Raw genomic sequence first — 26,519 nt, 5'->3', positions numbered from 1 at the left:
TTTATGTGTTTGAGGGATAAATCACTGTCATCAGTTCAGTGGAAAAACAAGGAGACAACTTCTGCTTTATGCAGCAAATTGGTGGGGATTTCGAGCCATTTACTAAAAATGGTTTCTTTTTTAGATTATGTCTCCACCTCTGTCTGTTTGTGGGTTGGTTTGTATGTTTAATAGAAGGATAACACAAAACCAACAGAGCTGGTTTCCTTGAAACTTGGTGGAAGGATGTGGTATAGGGTCAGGGAAGAACCCATAAACTTTTAGTGTGGATCCAGGAATTTTTTTTCCACTTTCTTTCACATTTTGATACAGGGTGTTTTTCAACATTTTCCCAGGATATGATTTATGAACCTTGATGAAAAGAATTTATGCATAATTAAGGAACTGATATCTATGAGTGTGTAAAATTGTGTGGGACTATTGAGGTTAGCAGAGGTATGCTCTCTACTGAGAGTCATAATAAAAGAGTAATACTGGAGGTATGTCTTGTAATACCCACAAACGCATTGGCAAGACACAGAAATAATATCACTGCAAGCTTTATAAATCAATGGCTCCCTGGATTGAAGGAAATAAAATGCACAAAGTACGATTTAAACTATGTCCCACAGTCAGTTTATAAAACCACATTTAAATTCATTCCATCCATATATTTGGAGCATCTGCACCAAACTACAACAACTCCGGATCCATAAATTCTTCTGAGAAATCAACAAAAATGTGGAAAAATGTAGTAACTATGCAATGTTAAAGAAGGAGAAAATAATTCCTGGATCTGACCTAAAAGGAATTGGGTTTTTCGGTGACCTGCACTACATCCTTCAAACAAGTTACATGGTAATCTGTCCAGAAGTCTTTAAGTAACCAGTCCAACAATCACAGACGAAAACATAACCTCCATGGTGGACGTAATAAAGAAAAACGGTCAGTAGTAATCATTTTATATTATTAATATGAAACGTAATAAAAACTTTAAGGGTTAAAACCTGCAAAAACCTAGATGATCATACAGTATATCTTGTATTTATGGATTAACTGGGTTGACCTCAATTTTTAAAAAAGCCAAGATGTAACTAAGTGTGAAAGGAGGGAAGAGGGAGACTTAAGAGAAGAAAGGAAATGGAACAGGAAGTGCTGGGGAGGAGGTGGAGGAGAAGGCCGGAGGTTGTTGTCCATCCCCCTGAGTCCCATTCCCTTCCTCTCACTCCTCACTCCTCTCACTCCTCGTCTTCCTCTCCTGCCCTCTCTCTTTTCCTATGTGTTTTTTTTCTTCCTTTCATATGTTCTTCCATTAACTCCTTAATGAAAGAACGATTCCATCCTCTTCTCAGCACCATTCATCTTTTCCTCACAGGTGAACAAACAAAATAAAATACTCCCCTCCATTCTCCTGAGATCACAGACACCACTTCTCTGAAACTTGTTGGTAAGAATCTGTCAATATAGCAAATTTCTGAAATATCCAATTCACTTTAAATACATTTAAAAAAGGCAAAAACAAGAACATCTGGTGACGTTGTTTTCAAACCCAGGAGCATCAGAGTAGAGAATAGCCTCCGTGGACCGTTGGAGTAATTACTGGTTATCTTCTACAAGGTGTAACCGGAGCCAAGCAGCCAGTGTCTCCCCTCGTGACACCCAGCGACTCCTCACTTTGTCCCAATCTGTTCCTTTAGATGTACAGCCCCGCCTCCTTCCACCTGTCTCCTATTCTTCCTTTCTAATCAGGCGTCCCTGCCAATCAATTTGATCGCCATGACAACATTTAGCGCAACACCCCCCCCCCTCCCCTTCCAAACACAACCGCCGCCGCCGCCGCTGTCGCCACCCACTCTTATAAACAAAAACAAAACACACAAAAAAAAAGAGAAGCTGAATTCCGTCAGCTCGGGATTGATGAGGGGGAGTCCTGTCAAAGGACGGAGATTAGATCAGGACTGAAGCTCTCACACACACAAACAAACACACACACACACACACAGCTCCGAGGCAGCAGGTGCTTTTGGTTAAACCTTAATTACATGATCTCTGATTTCTCTAATTGATATGGTAATGACTAAGTAATTAATGCAAAAGCAGAAATACCAGCAGCTCTACTAATGAATGGATTTATTTGATTAGATTTCGTCCTGCATATTTATGCATGCTGCTATACAGAGGACTGCGAGACATTTAAAAAAAAAACGGTTGTTTGTGGTTGTTATCACAGTGTTGCTACTGCTGGCATGTCACAGCTACAACACGGCATGTGACAGAATCGAACGCGTCCAGTGACGTCCCAGAGGTTCCCATGTGGTCTCAGACTCTAGGGCAGCACCGTAACTGTTTGATCAAGTCACGCGTTACTTAAATACACGAGAAGCTGCTCGCAACAGATCATGACAAGAAATGCTTCAACTTCAGAGAAATGATTCTGGTAGAAGAAACCCAGCCGATTGAGGGAGAAGAAACATAAGCCCTGCTCACTCACAGGTAGGTGGCGCTATGGGGCTGCCTCTCACGCACACAAACACAGAGCCACAGTTTGCTGAATGAAGGTGATCATATACAGAGCTGATCCTCTCGGCTTTTGAAAAATATGTATTCTTTTAGATCATCATTATGAGTCTGAAGATGTTTTGGTTTGAAGAACACATGCACACTCACCCCCCACACACACACACGCACCCACGAACACATGCACCATCACACTGCACATACTGAGCTGTAACTTCATCACTGGCAAAAGGTCAACTGTGACAACTAGATGTGACCCAACTGCAATTATTCTCTGGCCCTGCAACACTCGCAGGGAGGGAAGAGGGCGGTAGTTATTTGGGGGGGGGGAACCCAGTATGACAAGTCCCCTTCCTGGGATGAGAAATCATTTTCCCCCGTGCTCACACCATAGCATCCCCACCGCTCACTGCACGTCTCCATATGTCTTCTCCCCTTGTGGAGGGACGTTTTTTGTTGGGAGGGCAAGTGAAAGCACATGTGGGCCCTGTGACCGTGTGTGTGGAGCACAGACCTACAGGCCGGTCCATCGCTCACTTATAGCAGCAACCACACCACCCAGACACTGCTCTGACAGCTGGACTGGACACTACCTGTCCCCCCTCGAAGTAACAGCAGTCCATTAGAAAATAAAGTGTTATTTGGCACATTTAGGAGACAATTTACGTATGTTGGACTAATCAATCAATTGTACAACTCCTAAATACAGTGGTGGAGGAAGTACTCAAACATTTAACTGAAGTAAAAGTACAAATAAGCCAAAATCTATTCAAGAAAAAGTAAAAGTACCACATTTACTTTTCAGCTTTAGTAAAAGGTGAGTTGCCTTTAAATAAACTTAAAGTTTTAAAAGTAAAAGTACTTACCTGCTTGCTCTGATTGGATCAATGGATCGATGCTCACTATTGATTACTTTTAAATATATACATTTCCCCTGTAAAAAAAAAAGTAGTTTTTTCCTCTCTAGTCAAGCGTTAGGGGCAGAGGATGTTGCAACTAGTGAAGCAATATATGTAGTAGTGGAAGAGTGAAAAGTTCCTGAAAATAAATCTACCTATAAGTACAAATACATGAAACACGCACTTCAATACATCTCACCACAACTTAAACGTCATGAGGAGGCTACAGTACCTGGGGTTCTCTCTAAACATTTGTCGTAATTTCATCTGCTGCTAATTTACATCCTGTAGATCAACATTACTTGTCACAGCTACACGTTGACTTATGTTGTGTACTACAATGTAACACCTGTACATGTTGTGTTACTTATATGTTGAGTCTACTTATGTTTACACAGGGTATCAGAGAGAAACAGCATTTCAATCCCGTCTATGTCCTGTGCATGAGGCAGAACGGACAATAAAGTTGACCGTGACCATGCAGCTGAATACCCCTCACCTCCCCCTCCCCTTCCACATAAAAAAAGAGAACCTGTGGCAGGCTTCAGTTGTCATAAAAACTCAAAAGGTGTTTAGTTTGTCCAGTTTGGGCTACTGTAAAAAACATGGCGGCCTCCTTAAAGATCGAGGACCCGCTCCTGATATAAAGTAAATATAAAGTATTTAAATACAAAGGGCCCATTCTAGGGGCAAGGAAAACTATTCATACAATTTAGATGATTACACACTAGTGAAAACTTCACTTGGATTATTTTATATTCAATTTCTGCCAATAGATACTTTTCACCTACATCTTACACACTGAACCTTTAAAGTGGACGTCCATAAAAAGAAAACAGACTTCTCTAATGTGGAAATCAAAGCTTTCCTGCTGTTCAAACTATTTGTTTTTCTCTTCAACAGTTGTAAATCTACCTGCACAAAGAATATCGGTGTGATTTCCGAGCCCAGAACCTGTGGAGAGAAGGATTTCCAGGGCTCGGTGTTGCTCCACGTGACTCAAGAGTGGGTGTGTTTGTTGGTGACTGGGCCTGGAAGCTGCGGTTAGCTGCACAACTACCAGGCCACGGGCGGGTTTTAAGTTATGAAATCATCACAACCAAAAGGACCGTGAAACCCAAACTCAAAAGCCCGGCTGTGGAGAGGCTGCCCGCTGCCTCCACGCGGCCAGGCGCACGGCTCGGGACGCGCCGGCTGCAGGAGGGACACAGCGGGGCAGCTAATAGCATTAATGAGTCTGTGGAGCGCTAGTTGCTTAACTAACTAACTTACCTCAGAATAATGTGTTTCTTACGGGGCCACTCGGGCCACGCTTGATGGATGGCCTTACAGAAGCCGGGTCAATTAGCCGGGCCGGGTCTCCCTGCGTGCCGGCCGCAGACAGCAGTGGGAGAGCCCCCTCCTCTGTCACCGGGGCCCGGGCTGTAATTAATCACCAGCGTGGGCCTCCTCACCTCACACCGCCGCGCGCGCACGAGCCGCCAACACACGCGCGTTTGGCCCAAATTACATCCCCCCGCTCCTCTAATCTGGCTAATTGTCAATATTGTACCCAGAGGAGGAGGAGGAGGAGAGGGATCAGGATGGAGAGAAACTCCACCAGCAGAGAGACCCGTCCGCAGGTACACTCCACAGTAGATGGAGATAAAAAAAAAAGTGAGATGGAGATAAACAAAGAGTGAAACCATGAGAAAGAGGGAAGGAGAATTATAAATGTCTAAATTCATAATTGGGAGCCACTGACCAAAGATAGAAAGAAATAAAGAGTGAAACCATGAGAGAGAGAGAAAAGTAAAATGATAAAATCCAAAACAAATGACTTAATAAGGCCAGACCTAATATACAAAATAAATAAAGAGTGAAAGCATAAGAATGAGAGTTATGTACAATTTTAAAAGTCTAAATTAATAAGTGGGTGCCTCTGACACAGAAATAAAGAATGATACCATGAGAGACAGGTGAGTAAAGTGATAAAAGTCTAGATTAATAGTTTGGTGTCACTGACTTCCTATCAAGGCCAGACCTAATATACAAAATAAGAGTGGAAGCATAAGAAAGAGAGTGAAGAAAAATGTATAAAACTCTAAATTAGTAATTGGATGCCACTAACTTGCTTTACTTAATGTTTATTTTGAACCCAACAGGCCACAGTTAGGCCCGGAGTTATGACCTCAGCACCAACACATAAAACCAAAATAATATGAACATGATTAATACTGATTCATGATTATTTCATTTCATCATGTACACTTAACATTTGTTCTATGGTATTATTTATTTAATCATTACTTTTAGTTAAACCGGTCCATTGCACTGCTGTATGTTGCACCATTGTATTGCATTGTGCGTTGTGTATTTTATCTATCTATCTTAGTGTATAATGTTTTCTATTGCTTTAATATTTGTTTCACATATGCATATATACCAGTGCTATGTCAAGTTATAATCAGAAACACATTGAGTTTTTATCTGCATTTGCTTGACTTAGATTATTAAGATATAAATGTTTGATCTAAGGTGACAAACTGAAATATTTGTCATTGTAAATCTTGTCAGGTTTTATAAAGTTTTCAATGTAAGATCAAAATCAAGATCTGAATGTTGTGAGAGGAACATAATCACTTTTACAGGGTAATTTGTCTCAGAGGCGTCATTCTAGTTACACCTCTCTACTAAAGCTGTGCAGTTTTGTCCCTCTCTCTCTTTCACACACAAACACACACACAAACACACACACACACACAGGTACACAAAGCACAGATTGAGAGGCAGGGACAGAGACATCACTCCGTGTTCACGGAACATACTCCTGAGGTTCGGACAAAAGCAGCAGGCTGACAGATGAGGTTTGTGTTTGGGGGCAGGGGGAGCTATGTGTTGCTGCTGCTGCTGTGCACAGTGTGTGTGTGTGTGTGTGTGTGTGTGTGTGTGTGTGTGTGTGTGTGTGTGTGTGTGTGTGTGTGTGTGTGTGTGTGTGTGTTGCTGCTTATGCATTTGTGCATGCATGCATGTCTGAGTATGTGTGTGTGCACCTATATGTGAATGTGTGTGTTTGCACGTGTCTATGTGTGTGTGTGTGCGTGTGTTTTGTTGGGGGGTGGTCTCATGGGGCAGCTCTGTGTCTGTCCCATCTGCCACCCCACTCTACTGACACCCAAGGGAACGGCAGAAGGGGTTGGGATTCATTTTGAAAAGAGGAATCGGGGTCCAGTGGTCTAATGGGCAACAATGCAGGTTTTACTGACGGGCCAAAGGCACAGGACACCGGCTGGGTGTGAGGAAACCAACCTACCAATCTATCTGACAAACAGTGGGCCACCCCTGTCAAGCCCTGCCTCTGTCTGCCTAATAACGCACGCACACCCCTGAAATTATTCCTCGGATGAGAAAGGCATCCACTATAGACACACACACACACACACACACACACACACACACACACAGACGTTACATACACCCGGGGCTAATGTCAGCCTAATGCATGTCCATGCTGTGGCCGGAGGGCTAATTGGGTATATAAACACAAACACATCCCTGGAGAGGTGAGAGGGGAAGGGTGCATTTTGTGGTCCACGCTCACCCTATTGTAAGGAAGTCCGTATTGTAACTTAAACAGGAAGGCTCATCAGCACTTCAGCCGCGTCGATAATGAAGAATGACAAGGTTTTTGCTCTCGTGTGCCCAGCAGCTACATGCTCTATTGAAGTGATGATGTGGAACGGCTCGGTGGCAGGTGGCACCATCTCATCCTGTCTTTATCTAAACTGTGATCAAGTAGACAGTAAATGGCGCCGCCGCAAACCACTACAGCAACAACAGAACAGTCATGTGGAAGAGGAGCATATGGCTCCGGCACCACTGGGCAGAAGGAGCACTGCAGCAAGATGAATGCTGAGGTGCCGGCAACAAAGCTGACTTTAACTTGTCAAATTAACGGCGTATCAAAAAAGAGGTTGAGGGGGGGGTGAAGAGGAAGAGGCAGCAGCCTCTTTTTTTTTTTTTAAGTGCTACTGGATAATACAACTACAAAGACGGCACAGACAGAAACAGTGACTTCCTGTTGAGGTCAGGTCACAGACGGACACTGTCACACATTGGAAGTCCCCATGTCGCTCACTGTCACCGAGCAGAGTTGTTGATTCACCGTTTGTCCATACATGTACAAATCCACACAGAAGACATGCAGCCGCTGGGCGCCATACCCTGCCCGCTCACAGCTTTGAGCGCCATGTTAATGAAACGGTTGCCGTTTCCTGGCATTACATTAATTACCCGATCAAAATAGAGTGGGTAATTAACTGCCCTTCTTTACCAGTGCTAATTACATTAGCAGAGAAGGGCCATTTCAGGGGAGCAAAGGAGAGAGAGAAAGACGGGATGAAGCGGTAACAAACAAAGACTGAAAAACAAGGCAGTATAGTGAGGCTCATGCCTACGTGAGAGAGAGAGAGCGAGAGCGAGAGCGAGAGAGAGAGAGAGAGAGAGAGAGAGAGAGAGAGAGAGAGACAGAGTAAAGGAGACCACGTTGGCGGGAGACTCGTGGTTCTCACTCGGGCCCCTGGAGGCTTGGTCCTCAGAGAAAAGTAGGCTTATTGGAGAGGAGAGAGATGTGTGTGTGTTTGTGTGTGTGTGTGTGTGTGTGTGTGTGTGTGTGTGTGTGTGTGTGTGTGTGTGTGTGTGTGTGTGTGTGTGTGTGTTGGGAGGCTGGGAAGGGGAGTGTTGTTGTTTATCTTGACATGCTCTGCTCAGTCTTTAACGCTTGCATCACAATTAAGATGCTGCGGCTCATCAGCTATGTATACAAAAAAAAAGAAATGTAGCAAACTGCACGAGCACACAGGTGATGGGCGCAGTCAGAAATAGATCCGGCAGAACCCTGAAATGTGGAGCTTTATAAGAAAATGTCCTGGAAATTGTTAGATAATACAATCTGTTGGAAAGTACTTACTTTTCTGCACACATGTCAAAACAGAAAAGCCACCGTGACACTTCAGAATTTAATGCATCGTTACAATTAAAACAACTGAAATCAGCGTCAGGGGTTTTTCTTTCTCTCACTTGTTTTATTTGGAGGACAAAATATAATTACAACTCGAGATATTCAAACCACATTTGCACCATTTTTTTGTACTGTTTCAAAGAAAAATAGCTTCAAAAAACATATTATTAAAATTGCTAATATTTTTTTAAATAAATATAATAAACCAAACTCAAAAAAAAAAAGAAAAAATACAATTTGCAAATGTCACCTACTCTTTGTGTTCTTTGTTTTCACGTCCTGAGTATGAAGTTTGTGTTGTAATGACAGAAATCATGGAATAAGAACAACGTGATATGAATTACTGATCACCGAACACGCCCACGTTCTTTACTACTGAGCAGTTGTGCTTTTGTTTACCGTTTACTGCATAGTGACTAGAGACCTGTACTGGGCTGAGACATTTAAAATGAAACTGTTACATAGGTAAGGTGTTGTCATATACATTTAAATTTGCAACATGGAATGAAATAATAACAGGGCATTGGTGTGACAAAGCATGCATTATAAGTGAAATCAAAAAGGATAAGGCTAACTAACATTTTTCCTTTACACAAGGACAATAACCTTCTTTAACTGTGGGCATAACATTTGGATTTTGTCATGAAAGAACCTGCAGGAGAGTTTTATCTTCTCCCATAAAACAAAACCCATAACCTCGGATCATTTACCGAATTAACTAGCAATTGCTGAGATAACTTCATTTCAGTAACAGTTGGAAAAAGGACCACTTTATAAAAACACATTTATATTATTCCCTAAACTAACTATAATAAGTTAAATTGCTTGTTTTTTTTAAATAAATCAATATATGAATTCCTTTAGTAATAACCCTTAAGACAAAGAGTTCTCCCTTGTAAAACCGTAGAGATCAGAACAAAAAATAAAGGGTCTATTTTATCTGGAATGTAAATTGTCTTCAAAAAAGTCTACTACAAAACAACCTCTCGCTAACTCACAGACAGTGTACACACACATGCCATTAAAGGTGTCCATACACAGACAAGATAGCACCCTGCTTTTTTTAGAGCTGCCACGTCATGTCAGAGTTGTCCGTCGTCCAACAGCACTCGCACAACGCACGTCTCTTGGCCGAGGTTCGGGCAGGTGTTAGAAGGATCGAACACTGCACGTGGCAGCAGGCCAGAGGTCGACACGGACACTTTAGAAGCTTGAGGTGAACGTGGGACCAGTTTTCCTTCATTGAACACAGTGCAGTATATATGGTCCAGTCTGGTGCTGGTAGCTAAGGAGCACGGTCTGTCTGTCTGTCTGTAGCTGTGGGTGGAGTAAACTCCTCCGCCTCTGGAGAAGATGGCTGGTCTTTGGACATTTTCATACCCCGTCCTGTTCATCCACATGGATGAGAAAGGGACTAAGAAATGGCGTTGGGGGGGAACGGGGGACTTGGGGAGGGAAGTTATACATGGTAGTGATCAATTTTCCATTCCCCCCCCGCCCTCTCAGTGCCAAAAGAGGGGCTAAGTGAAGCAGTGGTCTGGGGTAGATTGGGGCGGGTGCTTTGCTACATCGGGGGGACAACCAGGCCCGCCATCGCTGGAGAGAAAAAAATATACAAAGTCTATGATTCTAATCACTCAGCTCTTGCATTTAATGTACATCCAGCAACCGCTCTCTCTCTTGTTCAGTCATAGCTTTTCGAGGGGTTAGTACGAGGAGGGGGGGGGTTAGACTGCATTCGTGAGTTCAGACAGCGGGGTCAGATAGTGAGATGGGTGGCTACCTCTGAAGCTCCCCCCTGAGGCAGGGCAGGCAGGGGAGGGAGAGCCCTGGGGTCTGAGCACGGGAGCAAAAGCACTCTTCTGTTTAGCAGCAGACGGGAAGGAGGAGAAAGGCAAGAGAGACGATGAGGAGCTGGAGCTTCCTGGGATGGTTGGGCTGGAGGGCATGACTGTGGAACAGAGAGCAACAGTCAGTCTCGAGACAGGCACAACACAACCTGCACTATGAGGTGAAATATCCGCCTGTTTAATGTGACTTTGCACATGACGTAACATCCATATCTGGGTCCAAACCTTCAGGTCTCAAGCAAACAACAATGGCAGAACCTTTTCAATTTATCCATCACGTCATTTTTAGTGAGGCATCGGTTCGATGAAAAAGGAACTTAAATTAATCTACTTTATTTCACACTTCAAACTTGCTTCTGTGCTGCCCAGCTAAGTTTACGTTTGCCTACGCCGGCAAAAAACTAATTTTGTTTTGCGTCGTATTTAATCTATTCCACTATCTGAGACACAGCACTGCAGCATCCTGAATAAGCCTGAGCTTGGACCCAGAAACAGATGTCACACGTCACAACTTCACAACCGAATTGAGAGACTTACTATATGGAGAGCCTGTGGGGGAGGCACTGCTGAAACCAGGAGAACCAGGAACTCCTAGGCTGGTCATGGGAACTGTCCCGTAGCCTCCGGTCATCCCGCCGCTGCCGTAGCCTGACTGCTGAGGAGTGGAGGCTGATGGGTAACCCCTGGGAGACAAACTGCTGGAGTTTCGAATGTAACCTGGAGGGGAAATGAAAGTGCTGAGTGAGACTTGAGTTTCATCAGTGACATAAACAGAAGCAGTGATGACCTTCTGTCTCTTTCTGCTCACCTTGGCTGCTCTGCTCCCCGATGCTAACGCCTAGCTGAGAGGGGTAGGAGCCCAGACCCATGACACTGCCGTGGGCCGGGGAACTTGGCAGCGCCTGCAGCTGACTGTGAGGGCGAGGGACGCTGTAGAGAGCCTCGGCGATGTCAGCTGCACGTTTCAGCAGCATGTCCTGCAGGAGAGGAGATGCAGCAGTCAGCGATGGCTCAACGAAAGATTATGCAGTGTGGTTAGATGTTACCACGATTAACTCACACACTGGATCTTTGGCCCGTTAGAAGGGAATGAACAAGCTATACCCTATAATATATATATAAATATGAACTATGATACTGCTGACATTATTCTAAGTCAGGCTGGTGCATTAAAGTGTTTGTTATAGAATCCAACATCTGAGAACTGAGCGTCAGCTGCCAAAGTCATTTGGCTGCTACAAACTACCAGTGCAGCACAGTGTTTACATACAATGTTTTCATATTGTTTTATCTTATGAGCTTGTGAGTGTTCAGCAGCAGCTGAGTCAAACCTCAGATGGCGAAGCTGCAAATATTTAACTGCTCAGAGTGGACTTTTCAAATCTGGTCGATTTGATTCATTTTCATACTCGACTGAAATTAATAGAAGGCCATCAATCAATCTATAAACCATTGCTCAGTGCTGGAAACACTCAGGTGGCTCCCCCAGAAATAAGACATCCATTTTTATCGGTTTCAATTTATTTTCAAATGCATTAGTTAAAACTTTCCTTATTGTTTAAACCATTTTTATACACCAAACTAACTAACTAACGACTGAGAGGCTCTGATCAGAGCATTGTTATTGTCCCCTTTGCATTAAAGGAGGTTGGTTAAAAGGTTTTCATGCTTCATGATCCTTCCGATTGTAATAAGTTTACCTTTAAATATAATTTAGCTTATTCAAAGATGTTTTTTTTTCTCATCTTAAAACAAATTGCTTATGTTTTTAGAAACTAGGTCACCGTTCTGTGATTTTCATGACTTCCTATATTTCCTTCATTCCTGATTTATTTATAGATTGATCTTTTTTTCTCTCTACTGATTGTGTCCGGTCTGAGGTTATGACTTTCGTCTTTAGTCCTAAACTTTGTTCTCTTGTTTGTTGTTATGGTTTGTTTTGTAACTGTTATGTTCCATATTATTGTCGCTTGTACTGTTTTGTTTGTTAGTGTTTGGGCCCCCTTGAAAATGAGATGATACATCTCAAAGGGTTTAATCTCATGACAATAAATTTGGTATAGTTTGGTAATTGGTCAGCATAAGGAAGTATGCACAATTTACATTTAATAGGATCAAACCAAATCACAGATGTAGCCTTTTAGACATCTTCATGTTGTATGTGTCGTTTAAGGTGGTAAAAATCAGTCATCAGTATCATGTATCAAGTATTTGGTTCTGTTTACCTGATTGCTGTGTGGATTTCCATACAGCGCCTCCACAAGATCTGCTGCTCTTTTGAGGAGAATCTCCTGCAAAGAACACAATTTATTACCTTAACATCAATAACATCAAGAGTGGTGTGTGCACAGTTTCTTGAAAAATAATGATGAGAATGGTCAAATCAATAAAAATATTGAAGTATCTCACCTTGGCCAGTTTCTCTGGGTCACCGGGATGTCGGGGGATGACCTTCTGAAGACGCTGGAAGCCATAGTCTATGGTCGGCTCATTAAGGGCTAAAAAAATAAATAAAAAGAGGAATACAGCACATTAAATCTAATTCACAGTTCATTAAAAACTCCTCAAAGTCTATTTGCACTTAAAATGGCGACAACGCATTGTCTCCATACCTGTGTAGATGAAGCGTCCGGGAGCTCCCTTGCAGAACTGTTTGGATTTATAAGACAGTGTGACCTCCACAACTCCGGGGATGTGTCGAGGAGGCGTCTGGACGCGGATAGCGTGCGGTGTGATGAGCTGAGGACGCAGCACAGAAATCGTGTCTTGAAAACAGCAACAAACACTTCCTCCCTGTACCTTGTAAATATTTAGGCTAACACAGTACAGCAGAAAGATTGATTTATATAGCCTTCTCATAAATCATCTACATAATGAGACAAGCCATGTGCTATATATATATGGATATGCTATATTTGTAAATATGCTTAAGATGGTATCTTTAGTGAGATGTTTTGAAGACAATTCTCACCTCGCTCCACACCAGCATGCTGCCAAACACCACCTGCAGCCCGTCAAAGAAGTTCTCCCCGATGACGATGACCATGGCCCCGCCGGTGGTCCAGCCCTCACTGGGACTGATGGCTTTGATACACGGAGTGGCTACAAGAGGGAGCAAGGCAAGAGTTACTCACAGGGTTTCAACACAGGATGTTCAGGAATAAAAAGAAAAAAAGTGACGATAAAACATGGTGGTAATGAGTGTCGCAGGAGGAGTGTGTTGTAGGTGCTGATCAGTTTAAAGACAAATGTTCTTCACAGCTACACTAACTCAAAACATGAGGAACAAGGTGTTGGATGAGGTCCATAAAGGTCTGTATAAAGTGTCAAGAAGTCACATAACCTGAAGGCAGTTAAATTGGTGTTGAAAGAAGCATTAATCATTTAATTTGGTAAAAGTAACTACACAGTTAAAAAGGGTAAAAATAAAAGCAGTCTTACTTAAGTGAAAATAAAGGTATTAGAAGTTAAACAGGAGGAAAGTGTTATATTCTGTGTAGATCATATTATGGGATTATAAGTGTTAATAGTGCATGCAAAGATTTAATGATGTAGCAACCCAGTATGGAGTTATTTTGAACTACTTTATATTCCTATATTGAGTAATAATTATTATTATTATTTATCTTTTTTTATATAGCGCTTTTAACAATGCTCAAAGACAATAAAAGAAAAAAGAGAAAGCAAATAAAGCAAACAACTAAAATTCCAATCCAACTTGTTATTTATATAAAATATCATGAAATGTAACTACAGCTGTCAGATAAATGACAAGCACTAAATTTCCCTAAAAATGTATTGCAAACCAAAACGCTCCACAAAATGGGAATACTCAGGTAAATGTAATTTGTATTTCTTATTTTAGAAATAAACACAAGTTATTGACCTATAATTGGTTATGTTTAGTTTTAAATCAGATTTAAGATTATATATTATTACAATTATTTATTAATGCATTAATTAGCTCAGTTAATGAACTCAGTAGCATCACCAATAATGTTTGCTGTATCATGGTGATTAGAAATGGACGTTAGACGACTCGAGTACCTGCTGTTTAGTGCTGGATGAGGATGTCCTATATTTCTGATTGTGAATGACGAAGCAGACATGTAGTATAAAATAAAAAGATATATGTGGAGTGACATGGTGTAACAGTGTCTGTGTCTTACCATATTCCATAGTGTTCTCCGCAGACTCGCCCGGCTCCAGCCTGCGGGCTCTCCGACCGTGTTTTGAGTTGTTGTGCACAAACATGTTGTCAGACACTGCCAGGACGTGGCCGTCTACGCACACGGTGCTGGACAAGACCACCTGACGGAGAGGGAAGATACATGAGTGAAGATGCACGACTTGGACAGCACGCCGCGTGTCACAATATCTGGTTACAACGCCCAAATCCCTGGGCTACAATTTGCTTCAGCGCCCAGGTGACGGTCCTATTTTTCAATATGTAATGTGACATCTCTGGGATCTCCATAATACGTCTGCATTGTGGTGATGACACTGCTCCTGCACCCCTCCACTCCTCCATCAGGTCTCCATATGGCCTCTCCACTGCCTCTTGCCTAACTTTTTGATTCATACGGCATGCAGCAGGCTCATTGTTGTCTCCTCCTGATCCTTCAATGACACCAAACATATGGACCAAATCTCCCATTTTAGCCGCCCGTTAAAGTAGCGGATGATATATGGTGACCCTAATTTGATTTTCTGGCCGCAGCATGTGTGTGTCCCTTCCCACATCTGCCTCACATGGATGACACACAGATAATTAACGAGAGGAAACGTGTAGGTTCTTCGCTGCGGATATTTATGATTGTTGATGTGATAAAATTTCTGAACATGATAATGATTTAAAGTGTTTGTGTGTGTGTGTGTGTGTGTGTGTGTGTGTGTGTCGGTGTGTGTGTGTGTGTGTGTGTGTGTGTGTGTGTGTGTGTGTGTGTGTGTGTGTACGAGGGAATAAGTCAGGGAGAAAAAGTATTTTAAATTAAATAGTAAGCCATAAATATTTCATAATGTGTCTCTTTTGGAAATCAGGCAGTAAAGATCTTGAACTCCTAATAATCCATAAACACCTGGCAGTAATTTTTGCAGGTGAAGGAACTTCATGGAGGGAAAAAAGCACATGTGCTATAGGTGGTGGAAAGAAAAGGGGGAACCTCAGGGAAGATAACTGTAAATTATCGATCAAGCAGCAGATTCCTGTCCAGCTCTGATCACCTTTTAACCCAGAGATGAGAGTCCTGCGTGCTCATAACTTCTCAGCATGTGTCAGAGCGCAAGAGTTAAAGCAAACACGGCTGAAGGCCGGGGGAGCACAAAGACGAGGAGAAGGACAGAGGGGTTCTCAGGGAGAAGGCGAATGCCAGACAGGGGCCGCTGGTGCTGAAAGACGGCAGAGGAAGTGAGGCGGGAGCGTCCCCTGTGACCACTTCCTGGGTCACGGAGCATGACCTCCTCCATCTGGAGCCAATCACTCAATTCTTGACAACTTCCTGAAACACCTCAACCTATTTCCTGCACCCCAACGGCCGGGGCTCCCACATATCTGACTCCTTGCGTTTGTCTTTCCATCTCTCTGACTTCTCATGGATTTTTTACTTTCACCTCTGACTCCTTCCACTATGTCTTTGAATAAACTTTTTTTCCAGAGCGTCACTATATGAGAATTTGTGACAAAGGCTATAAGGAACTAATTATTAAATTAATCTGTTAGGAGGGTGGGGGGCATGAAGAGAAGGTGTTTGCATGACTGTAAAATAATTTTAGTTTACAATGCCAGTTTCCCACCTTCTGCTCACAAACACATTTTTTCTACATCTTCATACCTGAAATCTCCTCATATCCCTCGGGTTTCCTGCCGTCTTCAGACAATTCTGGTTACATTTCAGGAAGAACTTCAAGAAAAACCTGCAAAGGTAAATAAGAGGACACGTGTTTGTACATCAGCAACTGAAATCACATGAAAGAAACACGTATCTGATTATTTGCAACCCTTCATCACACTAGTCGGCGAGGAGGACATTCATTATTTTTCAGAGACAGGTCTTTTGGATGGTGAATGTGTGTGTACGTGTGTACGTGTGTACGTGTGTGTGTCAGCACGGCTATATGATTACAGCTCTGACATCAATCCCAGCTGTTTAGCTTAGCATTAAAGTCAATGTTATTACACTTTAAATCAAGTGATGAGAATATGAAGCACAGTCCAGTGAAAAGCGCTTCTGTGTTTCAAAGTAAACTGGAGACAGTGATGTATGCCAGAGGACTCAGGGGAGCACGGTATCCCGCAATGCTGTATTTGAACCCCCACATGGGAATGGAGTGGGAAACGAAGTAGAGACAACTACAGAGAAAGTGAAATGAGGAGGTGGAAAGAGGAAGGTAGTGACAGAGGCACAGGCGTTGGTATGGACATGAATTTTGTTTTCAAGTGAATGTGTCTCATTACGTATGTGTGCTTATACTTTTGAATGTGATAGACTTTGGAGGAGATGGAGAGAGAGAGGGAGAGAGGGGTGCTGATAGCCCCTGCCACACCAAAGAAAATCTGAGAGAAAGGTGGAATAAATAGGAGTGAGGGAGACTATGGAGAGAGACTCCAAATCCCAGGTGTACGCAGTTCGGCAACACGGCCCGCTGCCATGGCAACAAAGCTCTGCCGCAATCCCAAAGTCCCCATGCTGAGAGGCAAAGACAGCGATGGGAAAGAGAATGCAACAACAAGAACACATTCCATCACTGAAATACAGCGAGGAGGGAGGAGGGAGACTTGGCGAGGTGAGATGCAGGAAAGTATATCAAGAGTGCAGGTGCAGGACGCGGGCGAGAGGATCCACACAAATCTCACGGAGGAGAGAATTTGGACAGAGGACATGTGATAAAGCGAAAGAAAAGAAAAAAATGAGCATGAGAATGGTGCAGGGTTGGGATTTGATCATGGCGAATATTCAGGACGCAAACCAGATGTCCACTTCTTCACAGTCGACACAACTCTGTCCAACATGAAAAACATCACTAACTGATTAAACAAACAACAATAGTGCTGAAGAAAAATGCTGCAGAGGGAGGCGGTGGGCTGCATGTGTCGCTCCAATCCCACCCACACTGTGATCCCTGCGCATATAAGTCAACTTAATAGAGAGCTGTTGCGTGGAGAGGAACTTCATATTGGCCTCCAAAGCCCCGAACCCTCCCATCAAACGTTAACCTCTCCCTCATTCTGTCAGCCTCTGCTCGCCGTTCTTCCATCACTCGCTCCAGCTTTCTCCCTGGCGAAAAGGACCTGGCCTACACGAGCAGCTCTCGGTTCCAACAATGCGTCCAATATTTCTTGATTTGAGCCGTTTCGTCACTTGGACAATCAATATTGTTGTTGGCAGTGAGTGATTATAATTTATCAGCGAGAGCTTATGGACCTTCAACCTCGAAGCTGCACTAGACCTCAGGGCGGAGTGGAAACATGTAGACTAGCACATCTGCGCCTCTCCCACTTCCTCCTTCTATTTCTTTCCTCATCGACATCTGACTTTGTCCAGAAGTTGAGCAGGATTTAAATCGCTATATATTCGGTAAAAGTGAAAGTTACAGTTTGTTACTTGAGTCTGAAATAAGAAGTCAAAAGTGTTCAGTTTCATTTTACTGCCTCCTTTGAGGGTGATACAATATGTAAATTATATCCTGGGCAATGATTTTTTATATTATGGGACATATGTAGCAGTCGTACATAAGGGACTAACTCATAACAACATGGGAAGCATATTTTTGGTTTAATAACCATGCACTCTGCAGTTTGGCTGTGGTTTGGTGACTCCACTTTCCTTTCCATTTGCATTTTTGGCCACTCAGAGTTCATATACCCAGCCGTCATCACTCATTTGACTGACAGACACGATGAATCTAAGCGGTGACGACGCCTCCGATAGTGAAATCACAACCCTAATTGAGAGATTGACTACATCCATGCAGCACTTTCTGAGGGTTCTTGACCTTGTTTGTTGACTTCTCCTCATCACTCCCTGTTTGTATGACACCAGATGCCTCACACACACACGCGCAGAAACACACATTCACATGCATGCATGCACACTCTAATACACTGACACCCCCACCTTTGCCCCCTCCCAAAAACCCATTGAGTCAACTTTTCACCCCCCTCAGTTCGGACGCACACAGCTGCAAATGCTGAAATTAAAGCGAGACATTGACGCATATATTAGCATGCATTAGCCGCTTCCCCCTGCCCACTTAACATGCAAATCTCCCAGCCCCGTCGCCTCGCACCTTCTGCCACACATTCATTTGCTGAATTATAATTAGACTAATCTTGCATAATTAATAAGAAGTCGAGGGCCCTCTGTTTTTTATCCCCTCCTCTATTGTGGTTGCAAAAGTTTAATATTGCTGTTGTTTGTTTTTGTTTTGGTAATGTAATACACCCACACGCCTCCCCATCCACAGGGAAGAGATGAGGAGAACACGCAAAGAATCGGAGGTGATCTTCATGTCATGGGGAAATCGCAGAGAAAGGCTATTTTCAAAGAGCTCCGGCAGCTTTTTATACGTTTATCCTTGATGTGTGCCTTGTTCTGTGCAGTGACAAGATGTTACATTCTGTGAGGCAGGTGTAAAAGGGCCTTTCTGTTTGATTAGAAGTGGAATTAAACTAACAGGAGACACGTTTCAACTTTTGTTTATAATTGCTAGCAAGTAAATTTTGTAAAACTGGACAAGAATTAAAAAGGTTTTATTCTCTTAAAAATAAAAAGAGAAGTGGCATTGATTTCTAATAAATATTAGATTCAAACTTAATAAGAGCAATTTATTTGTGATTTTTTTTCTCCATATTGATTATAAATAAAATAATTAAATTTAAAATACGTCTGTTAAGGTCAGCCCCAGACACCAAGCTTTCCAACACTGAAACTTCACAGACGCACTTAAAACAGGAAACACAAACAAAACATAGACCCAGGTCTTAAACCTCGGGATCATTTTCCACTCCGGCACCGCGGGGAGTCTGTTTTTTTTCCCCCTTTTCTGTCTTCACTTCTGCATCTCTGTCAAGGCCTCCGATCCCTTTTGTCTGCATCTGCTTCAGTTCCCAAGACTAAACACAGGCCTCACAACACGAGGCGGCCGTCCCAGTGGTGACAACTTGCTTAACTAAAATTGGTTCAGCGGCCAAACCGCAAGTCATGGCGCTAAAAACAATAAAAGTTATGGATTTATTTAATTTGTTTGCTTTGCTCAATTTTTACTCCTCACTGCAGATGCTCAGTTTCACATTTCTCCGTCCACGGGGCATCTGTTACACATAAGTGTTACTCACTATGTTTTACATATGGATTTAATCATGGAGCGAGCACCTAAGCAGCACAGGCCCTCTAACAAAAATGTTCATAGGCATTCATCAGCACTAATCACTGTTGACATAAATTGCATTTTCACATAGACATAAAACACATCGCCCTCTGTGCTCATTGTAAATGAAGGTTTACTGGTAGCAGCAGCTCTTGAAGCATGTGAGCGAAAGGTTTAAAACCAGATTACAAGTCATTCAGTTGCGCAGCTAGAAAAACTTTCACTGCTCCTTTCCTCCTCTGGAGTTGCCTTCGGCCTTCCAATTTTGAGTTAGTGCATCACAGAAGACAAATGTATTCTTTGATAGAAAAATATGGAAGAAAAAAGAAATATGGAGTAGGAGATTGTCATCGTTTTTCACTAGACGGAGATGCCCTGCTGCTCAGAGAGACGTGAGGAGGAGTGAAGACGAAGAGGTGGAGACAGAGAAAAGAGCTTCTCTTCTTCATCCTCTTAATACATGTAACCCCTGATCTATTCTGTGAAGCCTAATAGCTGGTGGGTGTAGGAAATACTGAGAGACTGCACAACAGAGACAGAGAAGGAGACGGGGAATGTTGTCGTCCTGTATTCACGGCCATCACTCATCAGACATCCCCTCCATCACCCGCCTCCCCTCCACCACCATCACCCCTGAAAAAACAAAACAGTGTCCTGACATCGCAGCCGAGGGGAGCGGAGGGGAGGGCAGGGGTTGAGGGAGGGAGGGAAGCAGGGAGGAAAATTAGGAAACCAGATGTGAAGCATTAAAACATACTGACATGCTGAGGGCCTTCCTCTGCCACACTCACACACTGAGAGCACTAACTCATACAGCAGGCCCAGATTCATGCACGTATGCGTGCATGTGACTCACACACAGGCCGTGCAGGCCACACACACATGCATGACTTCACAGGAAAATACACAAAGACCAACAGCGACTTGCGAGCAACCATGTGTGCACAATCAATCATGCAAAATCATACACATTAGCAAAAACGACGCCTTAAAGACAAACGACTGAAAGTCACACGAATGTAAGCGAGAGCTGATTTTTAATAAAACATTAAGGTAATTGGCCAAAAACACGCTGTAGCTCATGGCTACGGACGAGGATTGGGATAAACCGCTGTTGACCTAAGAATGCTTCACGCCAAGGCAGAGATCTACAGATGGGTCATCATGCATCAATGTATGGATATGCATCCAATTAGTACATGTACTCGGGCCGAGGAGCGGCTGGGGGGGAGGGATGGAGGTGTTTTGTTTTCCTCCATGGGGAGTGCCGTGTTTGGGGGATGGAGTGGGGATGTGAGGGGGGGTTGGTAATAAATACCCCCGGACCTGGGTCCCCTGGCAGACTGGAAGCTAGACTGGTCACCAGGGTTAACACCCGGGGCACATGACCTTTGACACTGCTAATGGGGCACAGAAAACCCTCCACGAACTGATACCCCCTTTGTCGCATACCACCACAGGACCTTTCACACCAGCCTTCCCTGTACGACCCCCCCATCCTAAAATACAGGGAAATCTCTGGCATCAGCTGCACTCGCCTTTCACTATAACAAACGTCACGGAGGCAAACTGACTGTGTATTTTTGTAACAGCTTTTAAAATACTCCAGTCAATAAACACCTCCGGTTTGCTAGATCTCTACACGTTTATATTACATTTTAAACCTCCGCTGTCTCCACTATCAGCAAGTGACTGGTCATCACATTACCCTGACGTCTGAATGTCTCTCAGTTATATCAGCACTTGTAATCTGGGTAGTAAAAGTTTAAACATCCCACATGCAAGCATGCACCTCAAAACAACCAAGTTTATAGTATTCATATAGTTTACTTGAGTAAAAGTACAAATGCAAGCGTAGCACTACTACACTAGTAATACTCCACTACAAGTAAAAATCCTTCATTCAAAATCTCCCTCAAAAGCACAGAAGTATTATCAGACCAAGCACTCTTGCAAAGTTACAAAGATAACATGCGTCAAATTATTAGATTATAATTTTAGATACATGTGCAATAACCAATTTCATGTTCAGTTCATCTGAATTACTTTCTATAATGTTGATTCAGGCACAGTCACAAATAAGCAAGTGTACTTTCCGTTCACTTCTAATCTGTACAAGCACGGAGGTTAATAAAACATTCACTTCCTGAGGCGAAGCAAATCTGCAGCATATGTGACTTTTAATCTATAAAAGCTGAAAAAGTTTTATCAAGTGATTTTGTGTTTTGAATGTAAAACTATGTGTAACTCTCGCTTTCAAATTAAGTCCTTAAGCAGCCTAGTAAATGAGTTACTTTACCCCACTATTGAGATATCTCTGGTCACCTTTTACTTCTCTGAACACTTTCCTGTTCTCTCATTCTTAAATCAGATCATTTCTGATTTACATAATATATTTTTACCTTATTTTAAACTTCATTATAATCAGGTAAAGTTCTTTAATTGTGGTTTGTTTGTAGAAAAAATAACATTTGAGAAGAAAGAAATCCAACACCTACATCGAATCGATCAGTGGTGAGAGAATCAGTGAGTCAATCATCTCCAGGTAATTTCAGGGGGACAGTAAACACATGGGGGGGGGGGGGGGGGGGGGGGACTGGGCTCTTTATGGATTTGCCTGGTGAATTGGCCGTGCCCCTCTTGGCCCCGTGTTCATTGCCTCCCAGGCTGGCTTCACCCCTGCAACCTCGGCCCTGGCCCGTCCCGCCTCTAAACTTGAGAACTGTGACAAAGCCAAACATTTAAACCACTAGTGCTGATTTATAGAGCTTGGTCGTGCTGTAAAACCCTCCAGGCTTGCCACCGCAAAAACAGGGACTGAGGAGAGGAGGTGCTGGGCGGAGGAGAGGGGAATGATGGGAAGGGTACACCAGAGGCCCTTGAGTGTTTCGGCGAGGTTTCTCCTGGGTGCTGAAGGGTTTTACTGCATAACCTCTTGCTTTAGCTGCTAAATGTGTATTCCAACTATTTAGAATGAATGAATGTTTCAGTCTCCCAAGCTTAGCTCAGCCATAGATACATGCATACAAAGCTGGGCCACATGGGACGGTGGTCAGCCTGCCAAATAGATGGATATGGAGAGATATTCAGAGGCTGGAGAGCATGAATTCACAACCAGGACAGGGAATAGAAGTCCCATCAGTGGCCTGACCTCTCCCAGCATGCTCGGTGTGTCCTGAGGGACGAGGATTCAAAATATACTCTCATAACTGTCAAATGGAGACGCAAAGCACCCTCTACAACCGAATAGATTTCAAACATACCAGGAGGTCATCTGCAATACAACATCCCCGGGTTTCAAAACTCTTTCAATCAATCAGCCACGAATCAGAATTATCAATAACGTAGCGAATATCAAAGCTTCAGAACTTGAACCTTTTCTCAGAGAAGAACAATGAATCTGGGATGGATGCCACGGAGAGGCAGGGAGAGGGAAGAGAAGCAACAACAGAAGGAGAAGAGATATCTTCTTAATTAGCCAGTAATGATAAGATCTGACAAACAACATCTGTTTCCAGAAAGGCAGAGAAGAGGGGGGCGCAGAAAGGGGGAGAGAAGAGGGCGAGATAGAGGGATGGGAAGGAGGACGAGAGAGAGAGAGAGAGAGAGAGAGAGAGAGAGAGAGAGAGAGAGGGAGAGGGAGATGCCGCTGAGAAACCTGTGAAGCCTAGACTACAGGGACCTGCGTGTAAGAAAGTAAAGGGGGAGTGAAGGGGATGTGTAAGGGAGGGAACGCTGTGTAGCGTGACACAATGGAGGAACGGAGGATGAGAAGTATAACAGAAGTGAGAGAAAGACAGACAGGGGAGAGAAATCTGACAGGGTTGAGGGAGTCGAAGAGCCAGGACGGATATGACAGACAGAGGAGGGAGGAGAGCGGATCAAAATGAGAGAAAGGAGGGAGACAGACAGACGCAGAGAAGGTGAGCTGGATAATGGTGCTGCAGGGAGAGAGGGAGAGGGAGAGGAAGGTGGAACGTGCAAAGGGATGAGAATGGAATTGCTCAGAGGTCCAGGGTGCTGTAATTTACTATCCATGGCTAATACACAGCAAATGTGCGGAGCTGAGGACTGGGAGAGGAGAAGGGGAGCCGGGTTGATAGGGGGCCGAGGGGAGGGCACGCAGACGGTTGGGGCTCTCAGCAGGCATGCTGGGAGCCTGTCAGCAGTCACATCACCCCCTGCCCTCAGCCCTGACAGATTCATCAGGACCATTACACACACTCATACACACTCACTCACACAAACACACAATATGGTGACACTAAAATTGTTAAATTGCTGCTCCCATTTTTCTTTACTTCCACCATGAAGGAAAGAAAACAACGATTCAGGCAGCAGAACACCACAGAGACAGCCATGATTTCCGCTTCTCTTGAAGTTTATATCTGAGCAGCGTTCTGATGCTTAAGTGACCAAAGTGGTGCAGTCCAACTGAGACAGCTCATTACAGAAGATCATCCCTTTCTCTTACACACTTGGTTATCCCTGCTTTTATCTTGTCCAGGCTCAACTACTGCACTGCACTTTACTCTGGTATCAGCAAGAGAAACATGCAAAGATTACGACTTATACAGGCTGCCAGGCTTTCACGCGCTAAGAGAAGTGACCGCATCACACCAATCCTTCACTGGCTACATGTGAGATTTAGAATTGATTCTAAGATTTTACCTGATTACTGCCTGAGATCCTACATATACTCCTACTTCCTGCCTGGAGATCTCAGACAGGCAAACTCAGTATCTTCTTTAAATCTCTTTTTTGTGGCATATTCTTAACTATTGGCTGGTAATTTCTGGTGCGCTTGGGTTTCACTGTAAAATGGTAAGGTCTAGAACTTATATGTAAAGTGCCTTAAGAAAATGTATGTTGTGATTGGACGCTATACAAATTAAAGAAATGTATTGAAACTAGTAATTTATCTTGTCTCAACTTGTGTTTTGGATTTAATTACTTGCATCATCTGTTTTATTGTTAAATACTATGTAACTTTATATTGAAAGGTCTAACCCTAAGCCATAAATACATTATATGAATATTAGCATTAATAGTATTATTGTTATTAATATATATTGCAGTTCAGTACATATACCTCTGTTAGTAATTAAACCGTAAAAAATATATCTACACAATGTTATAGATATGTTTCTTTTAGGCCGCAGGAGGAAGAAGGATTGCCTCAAGCGTAAGCCAGTGGGGATATATCATCAAATTTAACTTAATACCACAAATGTGTAAATATTAGTGATAGGAAATGTTCTCAGAAAGTGAAAGAACTTTAAGAGAAATCTAACTCCTGGGAAAAAGTACTACACATTAGTACTGTGTGTGTCCAGATTCCAGATAAACAGACAGACAAACAAACAAGGTGGCTCCTGGGGCCGACCCAGCACCAGGGGGCATTGTTAAGTCATTAGTGAAATTTAAGACCTTAACTGGGGAGGATGACCAGGACCAGTCTCACACACACACACACACACACACAAACACAGTCACACACACACAAACACAGCCACACACACCCAGATCCACGGCAGCAGCACCCAGCCAAGGAAAACAGTCCCAGTTCCTGAATACCACTGCTAACTGGCCTCTGACTCCGCACAACCCACACACACATACACACAGGACCCTGATTACACTGATACAAGATCCTCTTCCCAAATATAAATGCCAAATGACTTTCACATGGAAAACAAATCATACAAGCAAACACAAAGTCACACACCCAAAAACCACACATCTCTCACTTGCTTGCAATTTGAAGTGGCTCTAAATCACACTAATCTGCCCCCTCCTGATCCTCTGAGTGGCCCTACTTAATCTCTAAACTGCTCAACCAAAGGTGAACCCTATTAGCGGCTGGACAAATGAGAGGGTTTGCCCCGGCTATACTCTGGGAGTGCGAGGCCTTTCAGTGCGCCATTGAGCTGCAACTCAAAACTTTTACCCCCTCCCCATCCCCTCTGCATCCCACCCACTCACACAAGTCCCCCTGCTGTTCCTCCACATTAGCCCATTGGTAGTCCGTTCCCATTTCCTGTCAAAACATTTCTTTGCTTTACTCCGTTTCCGACTGCCCCCTCCATAGGCTCTCAAAGAAAACAAACCAGGCCTACTTCTGGTGTCAAGGGTTCAAGCCACAACAGCCAACACCGGCCGAAGCGGAGCAAAGGTGACCAAACACAAACTCGGCTCATAACCCACCACTCATTATACACTTCCTGTGCAAACTACAGAGTCCTGGATCTTCCCAGTTCACATGAGACCACATCACTGGGAGCTCGAGGCTCACCAAAAGGTCCCATGAACTCATTTTCACCAGTCCAACTCCTGAGTGTGGCTCTCGCTGTTTAAAGCAGTACCTGTCAGTGAATTTGATATTCGAGACATAGCATTGTCTCTCCCTGTCTGTCTTTGTGTCATTTTCCCGCTCGCATCGCCCCAAGGGAGGAGCCATCCCTACAGTCCTGTGCCAGCTGCTCAGTGGTCCAGCCTGTGTGAGGTGGTGTGCACTGGAGCCTCAGGGCTGTGTCGCCACGCTGCCTGGCCCCCTGCCTGAGGGGCTCACTGACAGGGGGTCTGGAGGGACTGGACATTGCTCGCCCACCAGGGAGAGACCTGTGACAGCAGACTGAGGGGACCAGTGTCTCTGAGTTTGTCGCATGCATGTATGTGTGTGACAGACAGGTAATTTTTGCATATTAATATCTGCATCAATGTGATGTGGATCATTGTGAGTGCGAACCAGCAACTCTCCGACCTGTGCCGTGTTTTTCTCTCCGCAGTCGCTGAGTGATCATTGTGGGAACTGTTGGGTTTCTCTCAACCTTACGATGTAAAGTGCCTTGTTGTGGTTCGGTGCTCTACAAATGAAACTGAGTTGAACTGATCAGTGTCTTTAGAGTT

The 26,519-nt window shown here is 43.6% G+C and overlaps 2 protein-coding genes across 5 annotated transcripts in view; both read right to left on the bottom strand.

The window, feature by feature from the left end:
• ank1a (ankyrin 1, erythrocytic a) overlaps nucleotides 1-4,802 on the bottom strand; it is a 98,456-nt gene extending 93,654 nt beyond the window's left edge. The window contains exon 1 of the mRNA XM_034596867.1: nucleotides 4,668-4,802. The gene's annotated coding sequence lies outside the window, so the exon portion shown is untranslated. The remainder of the gene's footprint in view (nucleotides 1-4,667) is intronic.
• Nucleotides 4,803-8,437: 3,635 nt separating this feature from the next.
• The window catches only part of ebf2 (EBF transcription factor 2), a 31,627-nt gene continuing 13,545 nt past the window's right edge, over nucleotides 8,438-26,519 (bottom strand). For 2 of the 4 annotated variants that reach the window (XM_034596897.1, XM_034596898.1), the window contains exons 7-16: nucleotides 16,076-16,157; nucleotides 14,414-14,555; nucleotides 13,216-13,346; nucleotides 12,857-12,983; nucleotides 12,654-12,742; nucleotides 12,470-12,535; nucleotides 11,053-11,221; nucleotides 10,782-10,961; nucleotides 10,178-10,345; nucleotides 8,438-9,990 (exon numbers count right to left, since the gene is read on the bottom strand). In XM_034596897.1, the coding sequence (XP_034452788.1) occupies nucleotides 9,959-9,990; nucleotides 10,178-10,345; nucleotides 10,782-10,961; nucleotides 11,053-11,221; nucleotides 12,470-12,535; nucleotides 12,654-12,742; nucleotides 12,857-12,983; nucleotides 13,216-13,346; nucleotides 14,414-14,555; nucleotides 16,076-16,157 (1,186 nt within the window). In that variant the 3' untranslated portion in view covers nucleotides 8,438-9,958. Of the gene's footprint in view, nucleotides 10,346-10,781; nucleotides 10,962-11,052; nucleotides 11,222-12,469; nucleotides 12,536-12,653; nucleotides 12,743-12,856; nucleotides 12,984-13,215; nucleotides 13,347-14,413; nucleotides 14,556-16,075; nucleotides 16,158-26,519 lie in introns of all 4 variants that reach the window. The other 2 variants (XM_034596895.1, XM_034596896.1) reach the window with 1 other exon arrangement.

The sequence above is a fragment of the Hippoglossus hippoglossus genome, chromosome 9 (assembly GCF_009819705.1).
Source record: "Hippoglossus hippoglossus isolate fHipHip1 chromosome 9, fHipHip1.pri, whole genome shotgun sequence".
Classification (NCBI taxonomy): domain Eukaryota; kingdom Metazoa; phylum Chordata; class Actinopteri; order Pleuronectiformes; family Pleuronectidae; genus Hippoglossus; species Hippoglossus hippoglossus.
This window is presented reverse-complemented; position numbering and strand designations above follow the sequence as displayed.